The 25,862-nt window shown below is 32.8% G+C and overlaps 4 protein-coding genes across 5 annotated transcripts; 2 read left to right on the plus strand and 2 right to left on the minus strand.

Moving 5' to 3' along the window:
• Positions 1–6,568: 6,568 nt before the first annotated feature.
• LOC110997116 (serine/threonine-protein phosphatase 2A activator) lies at positions 6,569–8,378 on the minus strand. Its single transcript, XM_022265104.2, has 2 exons — positions 8,174–8,378; positions 6,569–7,727 (listed from the first exon to the last, which is right to left on the minus strand). The coding sequence occupies exon 2, from the start codon at positions 7,725–7,727 to the stop codon at positions 6,741–6,743; it is 987 nt and encodes a 328-aa protein (XP_022120796.1). The 5' UTR covers positions 8,174–8,378; the 3' UTR covers positions 6,569–6,740.
• Positions 7,937–10,671, plus strand: LOC110997117 (beta carbonic anhydrase 1). The gene is made up of 5 exons (XM_022265105.2): positions 7,937–8,158; positions 8,567–8,651; positions 8,761–8,948; positions 9,739–9,927; positions 10,006–10,671. The coding sequence occupies exons 1-5, from the start codon at positions 8,066–8,068 to the stop codon at positions 10,213–10,215; spliced, it is 765 nt and encodes a 254-aa protein (XP_022120797.2). The 5' UTR covers positions 7,937–8,065; the 3' UTR covers positions 10,216–10,671.
• A 1,002-nt stretch (positions 10,672–11,673) lies between these two features.
• On the plus strand, positions 11,674–12,855 carry LOC110997119 (HIG1 domain family member 1C). Its single transcript, XM_022265107.2, has 3 exons — positions 11,674–11,825; positions 12,134–12,243; positions 12,545–12,855. Exons 2-3 carry the CDS (start codon positions 12,153–12,155, stop codon positions 12,736–12,738), a joined length of 285 nt encoding a protein of 94 aa, XP_022120799.1. The 5' UTR covers positions 11,674–11,825; positions 12,134–12,152; the 3' UTR covers positions 12,739–12,855.
• Positions 12,856–13,527: 672 nt separating this feature from the next.
• On the minus strand, positions 13,528–25,116 carry LOC110997125. Of its 2 annotated transcripts, XM_045633479.1 has the most exons (12): positions 24,908–25,116; positions 24,618–24,828; positions 24,421–24,544; positions 23,821–24,350; positions 22,779–23,107; positions 22,225–22,338; positions 20,511–20,994; positions 19,793–19,817; positions 19,608–19,682; positions 18,506–18,594; positions 18,218–18,266; positions 13,528–17,245 (listed from the first exon to the last, which is right to left on the minus strand). In XM_045633479.1, the coding sequence occupies exons 1-12, from the start codon at positions 24,974–24,976 to the stop codon at positions 13,876–13,878; spliced, it is 5,469 nt and encodes a 1,822-aa protein (XP_045489435.1). In that variant the 5' UTR covers positions 24,977–25,116; the 3' UTR covers positions 13,528–13,875. The 2 variants fall into 2 exon arrangements, with proteins under 2 accessions (XP_045489435.1, XP_022120809.2); XM_022265117.2 differs by lacking the exon at positions 19,608–19,682 and having other exon boundaries at positions 13,529–17,245.
• Positions 25,117–25,862: the final 746 nt, after the last annotated feature.

Raw genomic sequence — 25,862 nt, forward strand, 5'->3', positions numbered from 1 at the left:
CCCGAAGGGGCCACATGCCCGCACGAGTTTAAGCATCCCCCTCCCGAGGGAGGATGTAACATATTTTAAGCTAGATCAAACTGCACACGGTGTGCAAATTTGATTGATATCGGTTCGGTAGTTTAGCAGTCCATACATACAAACAACGTGACACGTAATTTATATTTATAATAAGATTTGTGGTTTAAACATGGTCATTTTTAAAGAAAACATTATTTAACGGATTGAAGTTTACAATAATACATAACTTCAATTATGTATTATTGTAAACTTCGTAATTTGTATTCGTATTATTGTAAACGTTAAATATGTGTTTTCTTTAAATGTGTAAAAGTTAATTACTGTACTAAAATTTAATTTACTGTCGTCCGCAAGAAGAGGAGTCATTTAAGATATGAGAGATAGAGAAAGAAACTCGCTCAGATGTAAAAGGACGTAAGCGTCAAATGACATTTATTGTGATTGAATTAATATCAAAATGTTTTGTAAAATACTACTTAATGGATTAAAATAAATATTTTAATAGTTTAAAACTGGAATTGTTAAATACGTGCATTCCAAATTGCCAAAAGTTCTATATCAAGTTGAGAAATATTCGATAAGTGAGATGGCTAAGCTAAGCTATAGGATAATTTTAAGTTAATAGTAATTGTTTTTTTAGAATTTATAATTTATGGTCTTATTAAACTTTATATGACATTTTAAATAGTTTTATTTAACACCTCTAATACGAGTATAACTATGCCTAGAACTAAGTATTTAATTTCATGGCCATATTTAGCATGAAATATTTCCGAACCAATTCGACTTAGGGTCCTTCAAGAAAAGAGCGTACAAATTCTTAAAAGGCCGTCAACGCACTCGCGAGCCCTCTAGCATCGAGAGTGTCCATGGCTACGATTTGGCTGGTTCGGCTGGGTTCAGCCATTGCGATGAGTGCTTCTGAATAACGACGCGCGTTTGGCGATTTGATTTGGTGGGTATTTGGTGAAATACTTTTCTCAATTTGCTTCAAGTGGGCTAATACAGTTTTATCACTTAAACCGCAGCCTGCAGCTAAATCAGACGTATGGCACAATAGCAATAACAGAATAAGCCAGAGACCAAAGTCTCTGGCCGTCCACATGGCTTATTCTGCATGTCGAAACCTCCAGAGACCAGAACGCACTATGTTTTTTCTTGCGACACCGCTGCCATACACATCATTAATGCTTCGAACTGTTTTTGTACCACTGGGCACTGGTTACACTGTGGAACTCCTACTCATAAAAATTGTAAAAAATTTAATTTGGAATTCCAAACCAAAGAAGAAATATTTGAGGACAAAGTGGCCAGTACGACAAAAACGTCAATTTCATGTGTAATTTCAAATACCTTAAATATTAATAAATACATGTAAAATATATAACTTGAATTGGCTGGTCAACGCTATCAGTGTATTGATAAGAAAATAATATTGATCACCATTATTAGCACCTAAGTATATTAAACATGTCCCCTCCAGAAATGCGTGCATATCTTCAAAACTACTGAAGCGATTTTGATGAAACTTGAATCAGTCGAAGTATAGAATTATAGATCAGTTGACAAACGTGCTTGGAAGCCAAACTGTAGGAACTGAAATATTATCCGACTCCACCAATAGCGCATTCAAATTGACAACCTCCTTTTTTGAAGTCAGTTAATAATAGTCATACCTACCTATGAATTATAATTTTTTTCTTGGAAAGATTCAAATTTAGTAGTAATATTAAGGCACGTAAAAGTACGTTTTGCGATGTGCGTCGTATTAAATTTTGCTACAGGATTATTCAATTTATATATCTATTTAGATATCTAACAATTTATATCTATCAATTGAATGCCACTCAAAATTCTAATCAACAAAAGGTAGCCGGTAGTGACGTGTTAACCTTGTTGACACAATCACTTGTTATCTACAAAATATATATCTAGCAAGTATCTATGGGTAATATGTATTCAAAAAAGGTTTGGACTGATTTGGCCACGACTAATGACGCTATTCAAGCGATAAACAATAAAGTAACGCAGACTATTACAAGATTTTATATTAGAATCTACGTCCGGGTAATTTAAAAACGTAGTTAGATAAGATTTAGTTTAGGCTAATATTAGATCAGTTTTAACCAGAGATTTGCAGACGAGTATTGTCGTCTTCGACAAGAATTAGAGATACATATTTTATGTATATGTAATTTAAATTGTATACTATACAGTATACACCAATCAGTTTTCAAATATTATCTTATATAGAACATGTTTTTGCATCTGGAAGCCTATAGAAGCCTAAAGATGAAAAAATCTACATTGGAGAAAATAATAATAAGATTATTAAAAATTCACCAAATTATGGACCCATAAAAATCCTTCGTAGCTTGTAAGACAGATGAAAAAAGAAAACATCTGATAGAGACTTCAAGAAATCCTTTAGAATAAGCATATTTGAGGTCTCGAATTAAAAACTCCTACATAAAAGGTTGTCCCTATCAGATTTCACTGAACGCTTTCAAACACTAAGAATAAGAATTGTGTATTTACATGCTAGTGTGTTTAGTAAATGCACAATTTATTTGTGTGTGAGATTACTTGAAAATCGAATTACATTTCGATGTGTGTTGTTCGTAAACACACATATTGTTACATTATGTGTCCAATCTTGCATCATAGCACGAAACAAAACTGTAAAAATGGCGCGTGATGCTTCTTGTAATGACGCAAGAGAGTATGGTGAGTCATCATAATTATTACGCCAGGAGTCCCTGCGTCTAAAGAGCGGAGACTACAAACTGGTTGCAAGAGGAAAATGACTTAAAAAATATAAATGACGCGATGATTAATTCGTGTCGCGTTTGTTAAGTCATGACGATTATACAAATTTAACAAAGTAGGTCCAGAGAGAAAGAGAGTTAGCAGTTATTCTAAGTATTTAGAAATTAGTAAATATGCTAGGAATAAATAGATTTGATATTATATTCCATTTTAATAAAAAAATGTGAAAGAATTTGTTAACGGTTTAGTACTATTTGAGTTACAAAAATACTACTAGAACACTCAGACTGTTTATAAACATAAGCTTAAGCTATTTACTAGTATTGTAGAAATTTAAGTCGACATAATATTACTTATTAAACATATAAGTATTTAAGTCACACATACATTAAGTAATTTGTAAACTTATAAATAAATAAATCAGTGGCGCTACAACCTCTTGAGGTTTCTGAATCATGATCATTTTAAAATCTAATAGGCAAATAGGTGATCAGTCTCCAGTGCCTGACACTGTCGACTTTTTGGGTCTAAGGCATGTCGGTTTCCTCACGATGTTGTCCTACACCGTTCGAGCGAATGATAAATGCGCACATAGAAAGTCCATTGGTGCACAGCCCGGGATCGAACCAACGACCTCAGGTATGCGAGTCGCACGCTGAAGCCACTAGGCCAACACTGCTCCTTTTCCTTTGTGAACTTATAGTTAAAGAAATACTACCTACTACAAAAATAAGTCTTTCTCCTTTATTATGTATATAATTTTACTATAAATTAACCTAAATTTAGATCTCTAAAACACAATACTTACACTAAATGATATTTACAATTTAAAACCTTTACTCAAACACAGAGTTTGGCTAATAGAATATTGATGAATAACTGGAAGTAATCACCATTTGTATTTAAAATAACACATAGTAAAACTACAACTACTAAAAATAAAAGAACATCACGTTTGTGGTTGTTAGAAGAGGAATGTCCAACTTTCCAAGAAAAGCATTTCTTTACAATAGGTATTCCCAAGACTAGCTTGGCACTACTAGAGAATAGTAGGTACCTATGTATAACGACATTATCCTTATTTTTGTTAGTGAAAAACGACTGACATATTAATCTTGTATATCTTCGAGGCTTAAATACCGCACAAAGAACGTCTATATTTACATATAACAGCTGAAATAAAACCGTCATATGTTGTATTTTCCTCTAAATATATATATTTGTGTGGGCGCAGTCGTCCTTTTCCTCGTATTGCAATATATTTCGCGCCTCAAAGGTTTTCCCTGACAGCAAACTCCACGAGTGACGACAACAGCCCACAGTCGATCATTGATAACCGTACGTTCCAGACGTATTGTATTGTTGACGTAACAATTTTTATAGTGCTGGTGATAATTGACCTTGACTTTGTGTGAGTTATTTTTACTTTACTGCAAATTAGTTTGCGAGTTTATATTCATTTTTGACTGTTTTGAATGAAAAGAATATAACTACTGATTATTTTTTCATTTTTTACGTGGCACAGTGTAATTATAAATGTAATAGATATTTGTATCCCTTAACAAAATAAATTGTTATAGATTAATAAAAGTATTTTTACATAATTGTGTCTCTACGGCATTCATACTGTGATATATTGTGCAATAATTCAAAATTGAATGAAATGATTTTAAATTGATAAAATTCCGAAGTTCATGTAACTAGAATGATAAGATACAAATACCAAATATGTGGCAAAAATTAGCACATTAGTTTGTCTAATTATATATTTTTATTACTCCTATGCGTGGCTTAATTGGTTTTTCACACAATTCACCGTTCTCTTTGCTTTAGTAACGCTAATATCAATAATAATATTAGATACTATTATAATTTTTGATCGTAACGAACTTATAGTATAAATCATTTCTACTTCAAATTTTGTTTCTCGAAAACAAGTGCACATATATTAATTAGGATTTCCTTAGGATTGTTTTTAAGCTGGGAACAAAGAAGTTTCTAAAGACCGCGACCTTTTTTGAATTCGGTCCATAAATGTGTCTCCACTTTAGAAACTCACTAAATTGTTCTTTACTACTTCATGACTGGATAAGGTGACCTCAGTGTAATTAAAAAAGTTGTAGATGCTTCCAATTACTTTGTTTCTGTGTACTACACGCACAAATCAACTAGGCACCTGATTTGGCGATAATGACTCTTGGCGAGGTGCCTAGTTAACTTCTACGTGTAGTACTGTGTTTACTTATATCATAATCACTGTGTTTACTTATATCAACTCTGTATTTTTTTAAATAATATGTTCCTTGTTTTAGAATACAAAATGGCCATGGAGAAACCAATTTTTGAATACCAAGAAGAGTCTCATAGTGATAGATTGGCTCGTAAATCAAAGGAATCACCTTTTATGGTTATAGGTAAGATTGTTTAACAATAAATATAACTAATGCCAGCGATTACGCATGACTTTCTCAGAATAACGTGGCCTATTCGTTATTTCTGACAATCTTGCCAAATTTCATCTAAATATTCACTAATAATCATACATATTATTATCGCAATTAGGGTCCTTCAAGAAAAGAGCGTACCAATTCTTAAAGGGCCGGCAACGCACTCGCGTGCCCTCTGGCATTGAGAGTGTCCATGGGCGGCGGTATCACTTAACATCAGGTGAGCCTCCTTGCCCGTTTGCCCCCTGTTCTATAAAAAAAAGTATGTATTCATAATTATTTGCAAAAATTTTTATCAGTTGTACCTATATTGTTTCATCCAGGTTTATGTATATATATATTATATAGGCATTATATAACATCAACGGAATTTTTCACAGATATTTATCAATCGTTTTGTTGAGTAACGATGAGTTGATTCAATTGAAAAATAGTGATGTTAACAGTAATCTGTTGAAGCACAACTCAGCATTTTAAAGAAAATTATTATAATAATATATTATAAATAATATTTGTATTTTGTTTACATATAAACTCAGTACAATTTGTTCAGTCGTTAATAAACCGAAAGCTAAGTAGGAGGAAAACTCTGGTACTAAATGTGCGTAATTAAAGACTATAACAAAACACTTTAACAATTAATGACATTTTTTAGCCAATTGTTTCGTATGAGAACACAAACCCTCCAAAATCCAAATGTTAATACATACAATAATTTTGTATGCTTACTTGTACATAATGCAGTGTCATAATATTTTTTTTTTTATTGACAGGACTAGGGGGTCTAGCCGCAGCCGTTGGTTATGGTGCGTACGCGTATAAGCGGCGCGGGGCAATGAGTACGAGCGTATTTCTAATGCAGTTCCGAGTAATCGCTCAGGGGACCGCCGTCGGAGCCCTTACTGTAGGAATGGCTTACACATTATACAAAAACCACTTTGCTAAGAAACCAGAGGCTATTGCATCATTACCAAATGAACATTAGTTTAGTTGCCACTTAAAAAAATCAGTCTAATTACTTCTTATAAGAAGAAATATAGATAACTTATTTTACATTTGGATATTTAAAAAAGAAAAAATCATGATTTTTATAACTTTTATAAAAGTTTGTGATTAGTTCATTAATTTATGAAGACTTTGGTGGGCGTTTATTAGAAATGTAAAATGGATTTTGTGATTGATAGTGCAAAATATTCTATTGTTTGTATGTAATACATATTTTATTATTTAATTGTGTGCTATGAATGTTAGTGAGAGATTGTATGAAATAAATTATACTTTATAAAGGCAGTATTTATTTCAAATAGGCTGTTAAATAAATAATATCAATGTAGGGTTTACCATTTAATAAAAAAGGAGTATCAACAAATTATAAATTACAGCATTTTAAGCCAATTTAAATAAGGATTATAATTAATATCACATTTAGGATGAGTTCGTACAACACAAGCACAATGTATACTAATACAATAATGATACTGATTAGACAAATATATAAAAAACTTATTGTTGAATAGGAAATCTACGTATGGGTAAAAGAGATCCAAATAATACATGCTGTATAACAGGAAACTTGGCAAGCACTTCTTTCTTATACATTTTTATGAGACCCTGGTTTATTTTTGCCCAAGATCCCACAGCACTAATACTCCATAGTTGATTAGAATGCTCTGCAAACGGACCTTTTTTTACTTCCTTAATGTATTTAATGCATGACAAAAATATGTAGTCATGAGAATATTTCTCAATTATATCTTCCTCAACAAATTTGGCAGGTGGATATATTCTGGGTTGATCAATCAGCTGGGAGCTACCCCAGATAAATGGTACAAACTGGTAATCATCTAAACTCCACACACCATGACTACCAGCTGGTTCCATTCTATATGTCTGCTGTAATCTCCTTGCTATATTCAAATATTTATTAAACAAAATGAACACAGTTGACACATTATCCTCTAATTGTAGGCAACCTATTTTATAGAGACAGCACAAAAACATGATGAAAGACATTTCGTGTCCTGTACCGTAATCAATTCTAGTTGAGTTACCAAAACTCTCTTCCAGGTACACTTTGATTTCTGGTATGGCTAAGTGCAGTTTAGGATCTAATGCTTCTTGAAGATATGGTGTTGAATTCAACCTGACTTCATTTAACCAATCTTTGAATGCAACATTTCCAAACCTTTGAGGCTGCTCAATTGGGGGAAACACATCAATTAAATTATTAATTTTATCCAGTAAGTCAGCAAGTTTTTTAATGTTGGGGGATACTTTACAGTCAACTGAGAGTGGTTTCGCTCTGATAGCCTCATTTAATGTGACAATAAAGCCTGTATATTCCATATAAGCCTCCGATTTCTCCCAAATTGCCATATCTGTAATTGTTTTAACTGCTTTCTCTGGTTCAAGAAAACGATGGTTTGAAGGGATAGGTGGAGTCTCTTTTTCTGCCTTAGCTCCATCACCAAAAGCGCATTCAGCATTCATCTTAAAACAAATTTATTTATTAAAATACATGCTATTTACCGTTATATAACTGAGAGTACTAGAACCGAAAGTACGCATGTTTAAATGTTAATGAAAAATATAATCAGCAAGACAAATGTTAGATCTCTGATAAATAAATGCGATAATTATTCTAGTTTCTACACATAGGAGGGTACAGAGTACACAGTGGGTAGGTACTTCTGTCAGTATGCTAGTAAGACCGTGATAAGAAATTAAATGAAGGTCAGTAATGTCAAAAACGGGTTCGCTGCTCGTGCAACGAATTTAATTGCTTACTCACCCAAATGTCGCGAAATACGAGTATCTGATAAACAAAAATGGATAGAATCTTGCGAGGTATTATGAGATATCGTGTTTTGGATAGAGCTAGTATGGTTAAACAATTCGAACAAGTTAAAGACAATCCAGTGGTGAGTAAAACTAACCTTTGTTTCTTATTTTACACTTTCGTGTAAATCACATAGGCAAAATAATTGACACTTTATGTGATAAATTATGAAACTCCTCTTTAATACAAATATATATTTCTTTTTGTCCTGTAAATAAAGAATTCGATGCTGAGTGCTAGCGAAATAATTTATTTTATAACATTAAGTCGTAACCACAATGTTTTGGTATTTCATTTTATCAGAGTTGACAATTGACAATTTATGTTAATGTCAATCTTTGATAATACTTGTTTTTATTTGACTGAAAATACAATAGCTGTAGTTTAACTAATATCACAATATTTTGGACTACCCACAAATAATGACATTTATTGAAAATATGATGGCAAGTAAGATGGAAAATATTTAAAAATGTATATTGTATTTTAGCCAAAAGCAATATTTTATACATGTATGGACAGCAGAATGATACCCACGAGATTCACAGAGACGTCTGTTGGTGACATGTTTGTTGGTAGGTTATTCGATATTTGCAATAATTTGTTTTTATTATGGCTTAAGGTCTCTCGTAATTTTATGTAACCCATCAATTCAATGTTTAAAATTTTTTTTTTAAATTACAGTCAGAAATGCGGGAAACCTTATTCCACATTCTGAAGCCTTTATTGACGAGATGACAAGTTGTGAACCAGCTGGGCTTGAACTCAGCTGCATTATAAATAATGTAAGACATGTTATTGTCTGTGGACACAGTGACTGCAAAGCTATGAATCTCTTGTATGATTTAAGGAGCAAAAAAGAATCTAGTGTCGTAAGTATATTATATAGTTGTATACTATTTAGATGCAGTTACACACATATTGTAATACGGATGAATACAAACATATTGTAAAGAATGATATTGTTGTAACTTATTACAACAACTGATATCGCGCCACTCTAATAGATACCTCATGTAAACAAGTTCTCTTAGTATTTTCTTGTACCTTGATTATAGAACATACGCATTAAGCACAATGTCAATACTCGGAACAAACGCAGGCTGCAATTCCCCGTACTAGACGTAAAAGTTAGTAATTCTTTTTTTGGAAAAGGGATACTCTTCTTTAATAAAATCCCAGGGGCTCTTTTATCTTTCTTATATCTCAAAGCTGGGTAAAAAGGCTTACTATAAAGTTAGTGATTATCTAGTTGATAAAAGGGCCTGGTACTAGTTCTGGGTAGGCTACTTCTAATTAATTTGCTATATTTGTTTTAAATATTGTATAAGTGTTTGATGATTTGCTTTTTTTTAAAAAAGAGTACCGAGAGTTTTTTACGCCGGCTTTTTCTCTCGGCCAACACCCTCTGTCTTCTTTGCCGATGAGTACGGATGCCAACAGGCTCTAATTTAATGACGTGGAATAAGTGATACCATGATGATCTTATGTTCCAAAATAAACGTATTTTTTTTTTACCACGTAAATCGTCGTAACACGTAAACGTCCATGATTGACACTTTCTGTACATCTAGGTTTCATTTTTCAATAAATATTTATATTATATTTACATACTATATAACATCTTAATAACTTTTACTAGGATTGTACACAAATTTACAGGAACAACGAAGGATTTCGCCTTTGAAATCTTGGCTGTGTACGCACGCACAGTCGAGTTTGACAAAATTTTTAGAAATGAAGGGGGATTTTAGTAAGCCCATGCTATTCTCGGCCGAGACACCGCAAAGAAAATTTGTAGCCTATATAGATCCGGAAAATAAATTTTGTATTGAAGATAAACTTTCACAAGTAAGTAACATAGTCTCTTCAGTCACTGCACTATTATTTTAATCAAATTAAAAGTTAAACTATCACTGTATTTAACAGGTAAACACACTGCAACAGGTACAAAATGTGGCGTCATACGGTATGTTAAAAAAACGATTAGAGAAACACGATCTGCATATCCACGCGCTGTGGTTTGATATATACACCGGTGATATTTATTACTTTAGTCGTCGAGCGAAAAGTTTTGTTATAATAGATGAATCCACATACGAATCTATTTTAGCTGAAGTTCGAAGATATTATTCATAGATTCCGTAGATTCGAATGTTTCCTACTTATAAATTAGGTTGTACTTAACCACATTAGTTTAAGAAACTATGTATCTGTCGCAGCTAACGAGCTTATTTAGACGTTCAATTAACAGCCTAGCCTTTTAACTAAACGGCGCCATTTAACTAGCAGCATGAAAGATATTTAGTAGAGTTTGTTACAAGATTTAACAAACTGGCCATTCATACGATAGAGTAATTATTTGGCAGATATAATAAAATGAATGAAGATGAAACATATGACTCAAAAATATTTCTTAAAAAAATAAATTGCTTGAGTCAGTCACAGCTAAATTCACATTAAAGTTTCTTAAGTGTCTGTTACAAACTATTTTACCTAAAATGTATCACAATAAAGTTAAACAAATATTACTCATTTAAATATTAACCAATTCGACTTAGGGTCCTTCAAGAAAAGAGCGTACCAATTCTTAAAAGGCCAACAATGCACTCTCGCGAGTACGCCTTCTGGCATTGAGTGTCCATGGGCAGCGTTATAACTCATGTGAGCCTCCTGCCCGTTTGCCCCAAAACATATAAAAAATAGTACTATTAAACTATATACAAGTTAAAATAAAAATATAAAATTTTTGATAAGACCAAAAAAAACCAGTGGTAATCATCAGGATAATGACAATAATAATGTCCCTTTATTCTTTCATTGTACTTATTGTTGTTCATTAAAATTTGGTAAACATTAAAGTTGTATATTGCTTGAGCGGCTGATTAAGCTAGTTGGCTGCGATATACCTATTTTATAAACTATACCAGATAACGTGGACCCAGAGACGCTAAGGAAGCACCACAAGTCACAACTTAAATATACCACAACACAAATATAATACGTTAATTTTTATACTCATATTTTTTATGTTTTCTTGGTAAAATCTATATTTACTGTAAATAAATTCCTCTACGAATTTCACTACATTTATAGAATGATTTTTGGATACCCGTGGTTTTAGCCCTTTTTTGTGGGCAGTATCCGCATTTTAATTATACAAATACATTTATAAGATTATTTCGGTTTTCTAAAGTAGTTTATAATTTTTGAGAGTTTATAATTAAGTATAGGGGAACAATCATTTTTGTAATGCTGATAAGAATCCAAGAAAGTGTAAGTCGGGCTAGTAGAGAAGGAAATAAATTGTTAAGTACAAACGAGACACAATCATTGTATTACAATACATACTTTTTATTGATTAATATTATATAGGGACCAGATTTATATATATTAGTGTTATAATTGGTAAGGTATAGGTAAATAAAAATAATAATTAAGTTTTTTTCCCTTATAAGCTTTATTTGATTACATAATTCTAGCGATACTTAAGTCTAAGACTTGATTGGCGAAATCTACCATTATAATGAGATGCTGTATTTTAAGACTTCCTTTTTGTTTTTAACTTTATCTGTGATTCGCGATCTTGTCATTTCAATCATTATGTCAAAATTACGGCACAACTTGAAGTAAAAATGGGTTAGAAAAATCTCAAGGTCACTGATGTCTCAAATTCTGAGCAAACGTGATGCAATGTGAATATTTCAAAAAATTATATAATTTTATTGTTCTTTAGATCTAAGGATTCTGTAAGTTGTGTTTTATATTTTCTGAAAAAATAAATATTATGATATTTTTAATCAAAGACCTGGTTTACATTTAATAATTGTATTTGAGTAATTACTCATAACTGTAAATTATTCCGTACATACTTTAAAAATATTTTTTTGTTCTGTATACGAACTATCATTTTGATAGGTATTCATTAATTTATTGTTAAAGTAATCCTTTATATGCTTTAAATTTCCATGTGGAAATTTTACCGCAGGCTCTTTAGCTACCTTGCTGATAAACTAAGATTAATTTTTACTGTATGAGGTTCCTAATCCATTTACAGTTGCCTCTTGAATCTCAAAATGGATCAACAGCCAGTCTTCGAATACAAAGATGAATCTCAAGCAGACCGATTAGCAAGAAAATCTAAAGATTCACCATTTATGATTCTTGGTAAGAAAAAAATTTGGTCTAAATTGTAGCTGCCACAATGATCTATAGTTATCTAATAGTAGTTACTTGTATCTATTGCTACATACTTTTGCATTATAACATCTTCATCTTTTCCCTTGTGCATGACAAGTTACTCAAGGTCTAGTTAGCCTCTAGATTGTTGTTTATTCTTTCTACTATCTATCTATATAAAATAATGTCAATTATTTATGTTTATTGTTACTTAATTTTTATGTTAAACAAAGTGCCAATAAAAGCTTCTATGTGTTATATAATGTAACATTTATTTTTTATTTGATAGGTATAATAGGATTGATTGGTGTTTGCGGTGTTGGTGCTTACAAATACAAGAACAGAGGTCAGATGAGTACAAGTGTATTCCTCATGCAGTTACGAGTTGCAGCACAAGGAACTGCGGTTGGAGCACTCACATTGGGCCTAGCATATTCTCTTGCAGATAAATATTTATTTAAATCTGATAAGAAACCAGAATAACTTCTGCTGTGCTGATTTTAGATAAATGTTTAGAGAAATTTTGATTTTTCAGTATTTAATGACATAATCTATGAGATCATGGATGCACACTGTACTAAAGCGATAAAGGGTGTATTCAGGTATTTAATAAGAAACTATCTCTTAACATAGATCTTATTAATATTTTAAGGTGTGTATTACATACATAAATAAATAAACATAAATTATACCCATTTGGGTAATATATACTTATTTATTTCATAATCCTACAGCTAACATAAATTATATATAAGTACAAACCAATACACTGAAAATATAGCCGAAGATGGAATACATGATACATTTTACTACAAAAAGATTTACAACAGGGAACAAACTCCACAAATACTTTTAAAAATAAATGAATACGCCCATATTTAGCTATAGAAATAAGTAATAGTTTAATTTAGCTATTTTGTTCTGTGATTTAGATGTTATTCTGGTTAAATATTGTTTAAGAAAGATATTTGTAATATTTATTTTTTGACACTCCATAACCTTAATGTACTTATGTGATATTGTCTTGTTTATAATGTAAATGTTATAAATAAATGTGACCATTGCTTGACACAGTGTTTCATTAAATAATGTATAGAAATAATATATATAAGAACTCTTAAGTGTCTGTTTCATAATGACTGGATAAGTTCCAAATAAGCTATTTATTACATATTGGTAGGATAAACACTTGTTTCGTTTCACGTCATGAAACGCGAAGTTTCTTATTCGGAACTTTTGTTCTTTTTTTTTCTCTTTTGTGTGTTTGTCTTGTATTGCATAGCTATTTGGTACTTTATCCATACATTGTGAAATAGACCCTTAGACAAATAAGTTTCCGATTGCAAAAAAGATTTTGAGAAAATAAGAACAGTTTTAGTTGAACTACTGAATGCAGTTTGTCAAGTACTTCTTTAGATTGTGGTTAAGGAATCTAAGATGCAATTAGACTTTGCAAATAAAAACGTTAATTAAGTACATGTTGAATTTATTACTCAATATTATTAAATCTTTATCTCCATATTATATACATATAGTCAAAACAAAACATTAACAAAGTTTTTAAGACAAGTAGGAATGTATAAAAAAATATAAATAACAAAATAAGTATAAAAAAAATGGTCACGCGCTTTTGCTATTATCAGAGCCTTTTCTTTTGAGGCTGCAATTTGGAATGGTTAAATCATCTTTATCAGAAGTGGAATGATTCCGTATGGAGGTAGAGGTCACTTTCACCGAAGACAGTTCTTCAGCATTGCTAAATAATCCATTGGAATTGTTGGAACTGGAAGTCGTGTGATATGTGGTAGATTTGAAAATTTGCACCGGGGTGGAAGTTCTCGCCCTATTCGTTTGGCTCGCGACAGACTGATCATCTTCTCTACTCTTCTCTGGCGTGTCCCTAATTTCCTCCGGCATTTTTGTTTCATACAAGGACACAAATTCGTCAGCATTTCTACTCGATTGATTTGTAAAAGTTATTTTTTTAGCCAGTTCGTTTGTGAGAAACTCTTTGACAATCATTGAATTGGTGACTGAGGTTTGCTGTACTGCATTTTTTGCACTGTCACCGACATTTTTAGATCTATTTGTATCAGATAGAGAAGAATCGGTGGCTAAAGTAGGAGGATCCTTATTAAAGCTTTTAAATTTCAACTGACTATAGCTGGAACTGGATGTGTTCGAAGAAGACGACAACGCCAACCTCTCTTTTGTCTTCTTCAAAGTAGAAGAAGCCCAGCCCATACCGAGTTTCTGAAAGGCATTTTCCAAATCTGGATTTGAGGATAGACTTAGCGTTTCCGAAGTCTCCGTAAGATTCTCTTTGTTTGCGTTGCGCTTGCTCGATCTTCTTTTTGCTTTGTACATGTTAGATAAGGCCAAGAGTGATAGAGAAGACTCCGATGACTGGCTGGTGGTGAGGTGTGATGCCGTCGCCGTATCGAATTTGAACGGCTCACTAATTAGTTTTCTCTTCAATAACTCTGAAATTACATCAGGAAGGCTGCCATCGGAATGTAATGAGCTGATTTCGCCGCCCCCTTGCTCGTTTTTGGGCAGATCCTCCATATTAGAAGCGTCTTCGATAGGAACGCTGCATTGTTTTGCGTACTCTTGCAAACTCACAAATGGCTTGAGCATAATATCATTAAATATTTTCATATCCATCATTTCCATCTTTGTATCATCAGAGGTAAGAGAGGGAGTTTTCGATCGAGTTTTAGATGAATTTTCTTGTTTCACAAGTTTATTCTGCTCCAATTGCATATCTTCTGGAACACGATCGTCACTAACGGTTGGTTCTTGAGATTCCCGATACAAGTTCTGGCGCGATGATTGATTCTTTAATTTGACGCTCATTGGGGAATCGACTTCCATAACTGTGGAGAGTTCGTGTGGTATCACGAAATTATCCGGTGTGGTCTTTAGATTAATCCTGGATAGAGCAGGCGGAGGCCTCGCCTTGTGCTTGGTCTGATCACTTGTAGAAGACGGAGCGTTAGACTTTTCGCTGATAGTAGAAAGAGATAGAGTGGAAGGTGTCAGCGGTTTAGGTATGTCTTGAAGTAGAGGAATATATTCGCATGCGTTTTCTTGAGAACGGGCATCGAGAAGATTATCGTTTCTTTCCTCGGTCATACAAACTTTTCGACCATCTGGGATTTTCTGTTTTGACTCAGAGTCTGACGCAGTATCCGAGGTAGAAATATGACTGTACACCATTGACTTGTTCTTTCTCACTTCTTCCAGTACCTTGGCCAGGTTAGACAACCGATTCATACATTTCTCGGTGAGGTCAGCGATTTTATCCATATTTTGAAGCTTATTCTCGGCAGCTTTTATAAAATTAATTTCGCTTTCGATCCCACTGGTGTGATTGGAGTCTGTGGGAGGAACGTGTGAAGATGCCGTGTGAACGTCTCTTTTTTCGGAATCCGAGGACATTGAAGCAGGACGATGTCGGTAAAGAGTGTAATCATCACTTTTTGTGTGATTTGAGGAGCAAGGGGTCAGGCGCGGGTGTCGTTTCGGCTGTATGTTTTCAGTAGAAGTCAGTTCGGTCTTCGAGGGGTTCTGTTTGGGGGGTGGAATTATCTTTCTACTCTTTTCTTTTCTTTCCGATTTGGCCAATAATTCGCCGTTATTCTGCGTCAAACGGTCATACGTCGATGAAGAGGACTGCTTCGAATTGAAGTTTATATGATGATGCGAATCATTTGTCTGTTTATTTTTGAATAAATGCCTCGATATGTTTAGGGACTTCACTTTGTGCACTTGTTTTCTTTTTGGCAGTTTTTGCGAGCTCCTATTGTGTGTTGAGTCGGAGAGTCGATCTTTATTCGCGCGTTTCGCGTATTCGTCGACTATCTGTTGTTCGAGCATGATTTTTATTTGTTCCAAAGAGATTTTGTTATCCAACGAAGCGTCCATTTCCATATTGTGAGGCGCATTGACGATAGAACTACTCGGCGTATTGACAGAGCTGCAATCCTGATTGATTACTTGGATCGCTTTCTTCCCCTCTTTATTAAGAGCTAATAATTTGTTCACATATTTCTTCACCACGGGATTAATTTTGTCATCCGATATTCGCAATTTGGGCACAGTTTTCGTCGAATGCGTTCCATGTGTGGACTTTGACGAGCCTCTGTGTAAAGACACACTTTTGTGTCTGCGATTTTTGTGGCAAACTTTGTGTATCTTTTCATTTGTCTCATCATTTCGTGCCGTATTCGGCGGAGTCTCGGTGGTGCTGCTGATGTGTCTACATCTCCGTGCTCTGGAAGAATGGGAGCACAGTCTTTCAATGTGAACATCTGGAATGCGATGTCTCAAGACCTGTGGAACGATAAAGTCGGGGGGACTCATATATGCCGTGGACGTAGATGACGTCATATGCATGAAAACCGGTCTGGAATTGGGTGAACTGAACGATGTCTGGGTATAGGTGGAGGTGGCTGGCCTAACGGGTTCACTCTTCGGGACATCATCGGGAATCGCAAAGGAATCTCGGAATGTTGTATTAACATTCTTGTCTTCCACGTTTTTAGGTTTAACTTGTTCCAGCTCTTGAGTCACATCCACGGAGACACCTTGGTCAACTGAAGTCTGTGCTGCACTCTCCCTCACATTAACTGTGAATGGTGCTTCGGTATCTTTTGACAAAGTCTTCGTTTCTTCAGAATCAATAGAATCGGGTTTTGTCAAATCTTTAATAACATCTTCTGCTTCTTGGGATTTGGAATTCTTTTCTTCTTTTTCAATTTCTTTCTTTTCCATTTCTTTCTTCTTCAATTGAATCACAACTTCGTAGTTGTCGTCTTTTAAGAAGCCAGACGCTCCAATGTAGAACTTTCCAGGTTCCTGTCCATCCATTAACTTGACGAACCCTTCGGGTGCGTCATTGGGGGCCGTTTGAAAGGAACAAGTGGATTGTGGCGCAGACAATGGTTGATGGCGGCATTTGCAACCAGGACATGAGTGGTCGCATCTGAAATAAATTAACAAAGCCTTGAATTTGACGTAATTATTTAACTAATGTATGCAAATATTGTAAATTCTATTTTAAAAGAGTAAGTGTGGAGTTTCTTGTCAATTCTTCTCCACGCGAAACTACCTTTTGGAAGGGGCAACTAGAATCCTCTATATATTATATTTAACGTGAAAAATGCCATTTTAGGCTACTTAGAAGAAATTATTTGACTTTGACTAGTCCACAAATTTAATCTTACACAAGATGTCATATGGAGCATGGTGTAATAGTTGCAGCTTCTTTCAAACGTTGTGTAAAGAAACTTGGCGATTAAAAAGAGTGGCGGAGAGTTTATCTTCTCTTCCGTTCTACGCCCTTGATTTGAGAACTGGCAGTAAATGTAAAATTACAATCATTTAAAGTATATTTTGACGTTCATAACTGTACGTTCTGTTACCTATATGAATAAATGATTTTTGATTGATTGATAGATAATTAATTTTACATCTAATATTTTATCATACATATATGTGATTTGGTGTCTTGGCATGTTGAAATCTTAGTACGTAATTTTTGGCTACCAAATAATTATTATAAGCCAAAATATTGTCAATTTTATTGTCGCGAAGGTTGTCTTATATATAGAAATAGACCCAGATTAAGACATGTTTAGTGATGACATTACTCAAATGGTCCAGACTGTTTTTATTAGTTGCATGGTCAAAGAATCTAGTCTTTTTTTCTATTGTTGCAAGATTTTATTTAAATATAGGAATTTATTCAATAGCAGAGATGTGCGACCGAGAGAGAGAGAGCGACTACTACGCGAACTATTTTTCGGAATAGAAAAAGTTTATGATAATTGTTCAAGACTTAAAATTATAACCCCAGAAAAACTGCTTAAAATAATTAACGATAGGTATTCTATATTACATCTACGTTAATTTCTGTATGAACGGTCTCAAACAAGCTTTAACAAAGAATACAAACCTTAAAGACGTACTATTCTTGGCACTGGTGCTTGGAGCTTGATGTTCAACTGAAATCAAAATACATCAATTTAAAAATAAATATGTCATAAAGGAGCTACTCTAGCAAAGAATTTAAGACAATGGTTTTGTCAAAGTACAAGTTATTGTTCAGAAACGCAGCATCCAAAATGATCGCCAACCTTCGACAGGAGATGATGATAAGATTATATGCTCTTAAATATGCATGTGAGAGAAGGCTGATCACCAGCTTCTCTATGGAAAATTATTCTTAGGAGGGTAGCCTCACCATTTGGCGTAACAGACTTCTTACTGCCGCCCTGTTGCTCTGTCGGTACATTGCTATTATTTTCAAAATAGGCAGACGTAATGTTATCCCTGAAATAAGAGAATTAACATATATTACTCTTCATCATAAATTAAATGGTAACAATAAATGTATAAGAAACTACAATAGCGAACATATAATGACTACACTAGGAGAAATACCCATACTGGTGTCGACGTAACTATCAATGTACTTAAAGAGTGGCGGAGGGTTTATTGCCAGTTCTTCTCTTCCGTTCTACGCCCTTGATTTGAGAACTGGCAGTAAATGTAAAATTAGATTCATTTAATTTTTTTTTTGACGTTTATAAGTGTACATTATGTTACCTATATGAATAAATGAATTTTGACTGTGACTTAAAAGCGGGCAAACCAACATCATTCATCATTGATTTGATTTCATATAAGTAACAATAAATGTGTATTGATCCGTTACTATAATTTCATTAATTGACTCTAATTAAAAACACAATATAATATTAATTCTTCGATACAAAAAAACTCAATTGATTTACATTTCATTGTATCAAACTCAGTGCGAAATTCATGTACATTAATTCACCTATCTTTTAACTAGTAACAATCCCACTATAAAACTTCTACTTTACTTATAAGTTATAATATACTTTTACTAGGCAATTTTTGAAACATAAAAAATATTAATAAAAATGACTCGAACTTTTTAAAAAACTCATTTGATTGAATTTCACCTCCAATAGATCAATATTTCTAATAAAAAGCTAAAAGATGAATCTATACGCATTAAAAATCTACTTAAAAATCGAAAAGTTAAAAAAATGTGCACTTTATCTAAATTTTATTTTTATTTATTTATAGTTTTATATCAGAATCAATATATACATTATAGCTATTGTTTTTTGTTGTCTATGATAACTGATTCCGTGTGCCCACTGGCAAAGGCCACCCCCATTTTTATCTAAATTTTACTGTATATCTAATAGTGTTTTTCTTTCTTTCTATTATTTTTTTACTTTGCTACATAAATGATCACCAACATACTCTATATAGTATATATGCTCTATTAATTATTTTTTTACAATTACCACCAAGATTTTCTTTCTGTACACGTCTTCCACATCTCAACATTGCTTGTGTAACAACTCATAACATTGAAGGCTCTGGGATCAATCGTATTAATATTTTATTTCATTTATTCTAAATTACCGGAACGAGACAAAATTTTAAATATTTATATATAACCATATAAGTATTAAAAATACAAACTCACCCATTTTCCCCAACTTTGTAGATACCTGAGAAAGTAATCATCTATTAAGAAACAACTTTTGTACAATAAATAAACTTTCAAATTCGAGGGTAGTCAAAAAAAATCTGTGACGGTACAACCTTTTCGGGTCTGGGCCTCAGATTATCTTTTACATGTGTCAATCTAATAAGTGACTGGAGTAGCGCGAAAATTGAAAAGTATAGTAGTAAAAATATCGGTATCAGTATCGGATGCATCCCTAAATAAAATATATTAGAAATAAGTTATTAGAGAATTATATTCAAGATGCTTGGAAACATGCTAGACCCTTGTCAAAATCAACTAATTGTTGATCTAATTTAACATATTTCTGTTATTTTTTATTTTATAAAACTACAAACTCATTATTTAATGTTTATCTCGCTCGGTTTTATTGTTTTTTTATTACTCTTCAATGTATAATACAGTAAATATGTGAGGAATAATAGACCTGTATAGTAGTTTAATTCTAGTAATACATTATCTTTACATATCATTATTTAACTAATGTGTACAAATGTTGTAAAACCTATTTTATTAAAATTAAGTATGGAGTTTCTTGCCTTTTCTAGACCCAAAACTTTCGGAAGGGGCAACTAGAATCATCTTTATATTTTATTTAACGTTCAAAATTTTGGGTGGTCTAATTAGAATAAACGATTCTTTGAATACAAAATTGTAATGTTTATTGAAAGCTTACCTTCGTTCAGATTCTCCAAAGCTTCCACATGCTTCACCGTAAAAGCGCTCTCAGCATTCTTAGTATTCTCCTGGACCTCATCATCCTTCCCACATCTATCACCTTTGGCAGATTTAAAAATCCTATTAATCGCTTTCGCTTTCTTATCGTCCCTCTTGCGTTTGGAATCCAAAATCTTATAAATGACAATTCTATCACCGTCCGACTGTCCATCAAAATCCGTCCGTTCGGACATATCCGTTTCTGACGTGTCCTCAACGACCAATGTATTTTGTTTGTCTTTTTTCTTTAGTTTTGTCGGAGGTGTGTGTCTGTATCGCGATCTGTATTCGTGGTATGTGTCGACATCGTTGAATTTAACGCTATTTCTATTCGGTAGAGTGTGGGCGAAATCGCTTTCCGGGACTGGCATCCAGTCATATTGAAATGGCCGCTCAAAGCTATCGGGTGACCTTGAGTGACCTCTATCTGCACGATTTTTATGCTGAAATTTGTTTATTTTATTTTATTTTTGGTATCTGTCTGTGGTTGTCTGGAAGAAATTGCTCGAAAGCGATAAGGCCGCCAGTTGCTTTTCATTAAATTAGGTTTAGTATTTTTTTCCTTTTACGTAATGCAACGAAGTGTTAATAAATAAATAACATTTTTACATTTAGGTATAGAAACAGAAAACAAATTGATTAGATACATACAGTTATTAGACACTAAACAACATTTGAAAATCTGAAATGCAATTTCATCTGTACACACATTATACACTAAATATCAACCACACAACATACACATATTCTAAACTTAATGACAAAAAAATATATATTTATATTAAATAAGTAATTTAATAAAAAGCTGAAAATCTAATGAAATGACACTATCACACGCACAAATCAACTTGGCACCTGCATGGAATGTGCTTTACTTAATGAATTGAAGTTATGTATTATTGTAAAACTATAATTATTTAAACATAATTTTTAAAAACCGTTAAAAAAGTGTTTTTCGAGGGAGAGAGGAGCTTACATTTTAGCATCACACAAAACAAAAAAGGAAAAATGATGGCAGGTATACCCCGAGTAATACATTCATTTAAAATAATTTACTACTATGGAGATTTTTTAAAGTTCAAGTAGTTTATGTGTTTTGGGGGTTCAAGTATTTCGTAAACAGATTTACTGCAATATATCCCCCCCCTTCCTTCCTCTTGTCAGCTAAATCAGCAGAGCTCTCAAAAATAAACAAACATGAAATTTTGTGGGTATCCTCAAAAATGCATTTCGTTTTCAAGCATAGACAATATGTGGGTAATATGTGTAAAAAAGTAAAAAAATATACATGTACTGTACTTGTAAAAAGTAAATACTACTAATTATTTACTTTTTACAAATACAGTAGACGTAATCACCAAATAAGAAAATCAAAGTAGCCTACAGTATAGGCGGAAAGTTTCTTGCCAGTTCTTCTTACCCGCTCTCTCCGAACTGGTAGTAAATGTAATTTAATTTGTTTTTTTTGACATTCATAAGTGCACATTTTTACCTATATGAATAAAGATATATTTGAGTTCGAGTAAGTTACTTCAACAGTCACTGTTACAAAAATACAAATATGTTTTTTCCTCTCTACAATATATGCATATATAAAAAAAACATTTGTGTTCTAACATAAATAATTATTATTTATTATTGTCTCTCTGGAAGTACTTTATGAAAATACCTACCTTACAGGTCTTCTTGACGGAATCCTTCTCAATCTTTCTAAATTCATCTTGCATTTGCTTCTGCCGTTTGTCCTTTTGTATTTGAAGTCTTTCATAACCCATGTGAGAGATATTCTGAAATTATTTATTCATTTATATAATAAAAGCAAATTTAAAAGCTGTGAGTGTGTGAGAGTGCGTTTACCAACTTAATTAACTAAATTAATTACAAATTACTTTAACTGTACTAAATTGGTATAAATTTGTTATAATTTTTTGTGACTACCGTCATTTGAGAACACAAAATTTGTCAAATTGAAAATTAATCATCTGTAATGTTAATATTGTTTGATATAACTCAGTCATTACCACTTCTAATTTTTTGTTACTTAATTCAAATAAATACTACTTTAAACTGAGGCCAAGACCTACAGGTTGTAGCCCCACTGATTTATTTATTTTTATTCTATATAACATCATAAAATGCATAGTACCGCTCAGCAGTCGATATAACTAACTAACTAACTGTTTTTAGTTAATTTTTATGTATAACATAAAAAATTACAAAAACTTACATTTGTTCTAGAGGGTTTTTCTTTTGATAACGAATTTAAAAATGACAGAGTATCTTTGTATTCTTTATCCACATTTTCCCTTGTCGCAGCCACTTTATTTCTTAAAGTCTCTCTCTTCTTCTCAAGCTCTTGGGATTTAACTTCATTTAAAATAGATGTTTCCTTTAGAGCATTTAAATATGCATCGTCACTTGTGTTTTGCTCACGAACAACGGCTGCTTCATTATTATATGACTCTCTTGTATCTCTTGTGCTGTGATTGTACATTGTCACTGATGGTTTTTTATTTAATGCCGAATTAGTTTTTGAACTGTCATTCCTGCCTGAAACTAAAAAAAAATTCTCTTAATTGTTAACAGTAATTCTACCGTTGATGCTCATATTGATAAATAAAGCTACACTAAGAGGGGTGAAATTTGGACATTAAAAATAAATTAGTAATATATGCATAATGATGATCAATGCCGTAATCAATAAAACAAATATAAGCTTTCAATGACAGTAAAATTAATGATGTTTAAGGTTTTAACAGTTTTTATATTTTCCATATTATTACGAAAGATAAATGATAATGTAATGTTGCGTTACCAATCTATTTCAATAGTGATATCGCTACAATATCTGAAATTGAATGTATTTTACTAACTGCTAAAAGCTTTTGAGTTGATCACAATTGGTACCAGGTCATATGAAAAATAAATGATTTTATAATTTAGTATTTTTCTATATGAATATTTACTCTACCATGTAATTAATGTAGTGAAACTATCAAAGTATACAGTAATTGTGTTCAGATAATTTTCACCTGATTTTTTATTTGTATATTTATTACGATTTCTTTGACCATTTTTGAAGGCAGACGAGGAGAGAGGACTAGCTGATCTTTGAAAAGAACTTGTTTTGTTAATTAATACATTAGTAACCGGTTGTATTGGTTTCCTGTTATGGCAATGATGACAAAGACAAGAATCAACCTCTGCTGTCCAAGATGGGACAGGTATTAGCTGATTGTCGAGAACATGGCATACATTTGAAAAATTACCATCAATTTTTGAGGCTCGACTCCTTAGTATTGTTTGTTTGATACTCTGTAAATCGTCAGATTTCTTGGTACTGACAGGTTTTTCTTCTCTCAAACGTAAGTTTCTAGTTTGTAAATATTCAGAGACCATATTAACCGAAGATTTTTGTTGGCATGCTTGATTAGACATATTGCTATTACCACCTCGGAGACTAGATGGCATTTCATCACTTAATGCAAATAAATTCAATCTTTTATGCTCAGATTTTTCGTTTTCTAAATGTTTTCTATAGTCCCTATCATCTTTTGGAACAGACAGTGTTGGAACACTGGAGCCCCATTCGTCAGGTAACTCATCAACCTCCCACTGTGTAGCCATATCATTTTTAGATGTATCTCTCTCTGCCTTGTCCTTTTCCACTGGATTGTTATTTATTTCAGTAACAATAGGTTCCTCTAATTGTTTCTGTATATTGTCACTAGATTTAGAGTTTAGTATCTTGTTTGCAACAGATACATGTTTGTCTCTAAAAAGTTCATTTGCTGCTTCCCTGCAAAAAAATAATATATAATTTTATAATGGCAAAGTATCACAGTTAAAAAATAAGTTTATATACTTACCTAGCCTGCAACTTCCTATCAAGAATTTTCTTTTGTTCATCTAGTTTATCTTGCTTTCTTTTACGTAGCTCTGCTACTGCCTCTTTGCCACGTAGTTTTGATATATCTTGGTTAGTTTGTTTCTCTACAAGTTTAAAAATAACTTAAATAAACTCAATATTACTGATAGAATTAAAGATTTGAGAGTGAAAGTTTACCTTGCACTAAAGCTTCAGCAGCATTCCTATGACTAGATCCAACATTTTCTACACTCCGTGAATGCAACTGTTCTAATCTTCCCACAAATTTTTCTTGTAAATCAAAATATTCTTTTTCTTTCTTTGCATCAAGATTTATTGTCTGCCGTAACTTTTCAACTTTAGCACGTTGTCGTATTTTCTTTGCAATATCTTTTGATTGTTCTCTTACCTAATCGCAGAATAAAATTACCAATAAAAATACAAACTCTTCTAAGGAAACAGAAACCATATTAAATAATTTATCAAACCTGTTGAAGTCTCAATTTTCGACGACGAAGAAATTCATTTGTTTTTAGAACATCGCTCTCAGAAGTCATTTTAACGTCACGTCGTGTCTATTTCATCAGCGTTATTTAATTCATCTTGAAAATGTCACTTCAATAAATAGTATGTCGTAATTAAATAACCCGAACTCATATAAAAACATTTAACAAACATAGCTTAAAATGAAAGTTGAAACAAGCTTTTTCAAAATTCAACGATTTTTAGGATAGGTTGTTAACGTCAATGTCAATTCTTGACTTTGACTATCCGTCATTGTCAAAAACCTGCGGATGGAAGGATATGTATATGTCGCAGCCGTATTGTATAATCCGCCGTATTACATTACGGCTAGCTGTTTTCAAAAACAGAGCCGTTTTGTAATGCGGCGTTTTAACCATTAGCCGTATTGAATGCGGGTAAATGAAAACCCGCCGAAACGTATTCGTCGCCTTACGTCATTCAATACGGCTAGCCGTAATGTAATAAAGCGAGGGATTAGCCACCTCTTTGACAGTTTTTAGTTCCAATTTTTAACACTCGTGGCGCTGCCTGTCATAACAATAACAATGGCGTTGGATGCAGAAAGTGTGTTACTAAATTGCGAAGTTACAAGTGAATTAAACAAAGGAAACGTGTTAAATCTGTCGGTAAACAGTGAATTTAAGAACAATTTTGAAGTGCAATTAAAAAAATTCTATTCTTCTCAATGTGGAACAGTGAAAAAACCGTGGACAAAGGACCAAGTTTTAGAGGTTATAATGCATATCAAAACTGCAAAGGTGGCTATGGATTCTGGTGTTCGACGGATTTCTACACAATATTATTGGTACAAAAAATATGATATTATGAATGTGGCCGATGAAGATTATTTGATTTTAAAGAAAAAAAATCCTGAAGATCCTACTATCAGATTGGTACCTATGGAGCAGTATTTTGACA

Source organism: Pieris rapae, chromosome 23, assembly GCF_905147795.1.
Source record: "Pieris rapae chromosome 23, ilPieRapa1.1, whole genome shotgun sequence".
Classification (NCBI taxonomy): Eukaryota; Metazoa; Arthropoda; class Insecta; order Lepidoptera; family Pieridae; genus Pieris; species Pieris rapae.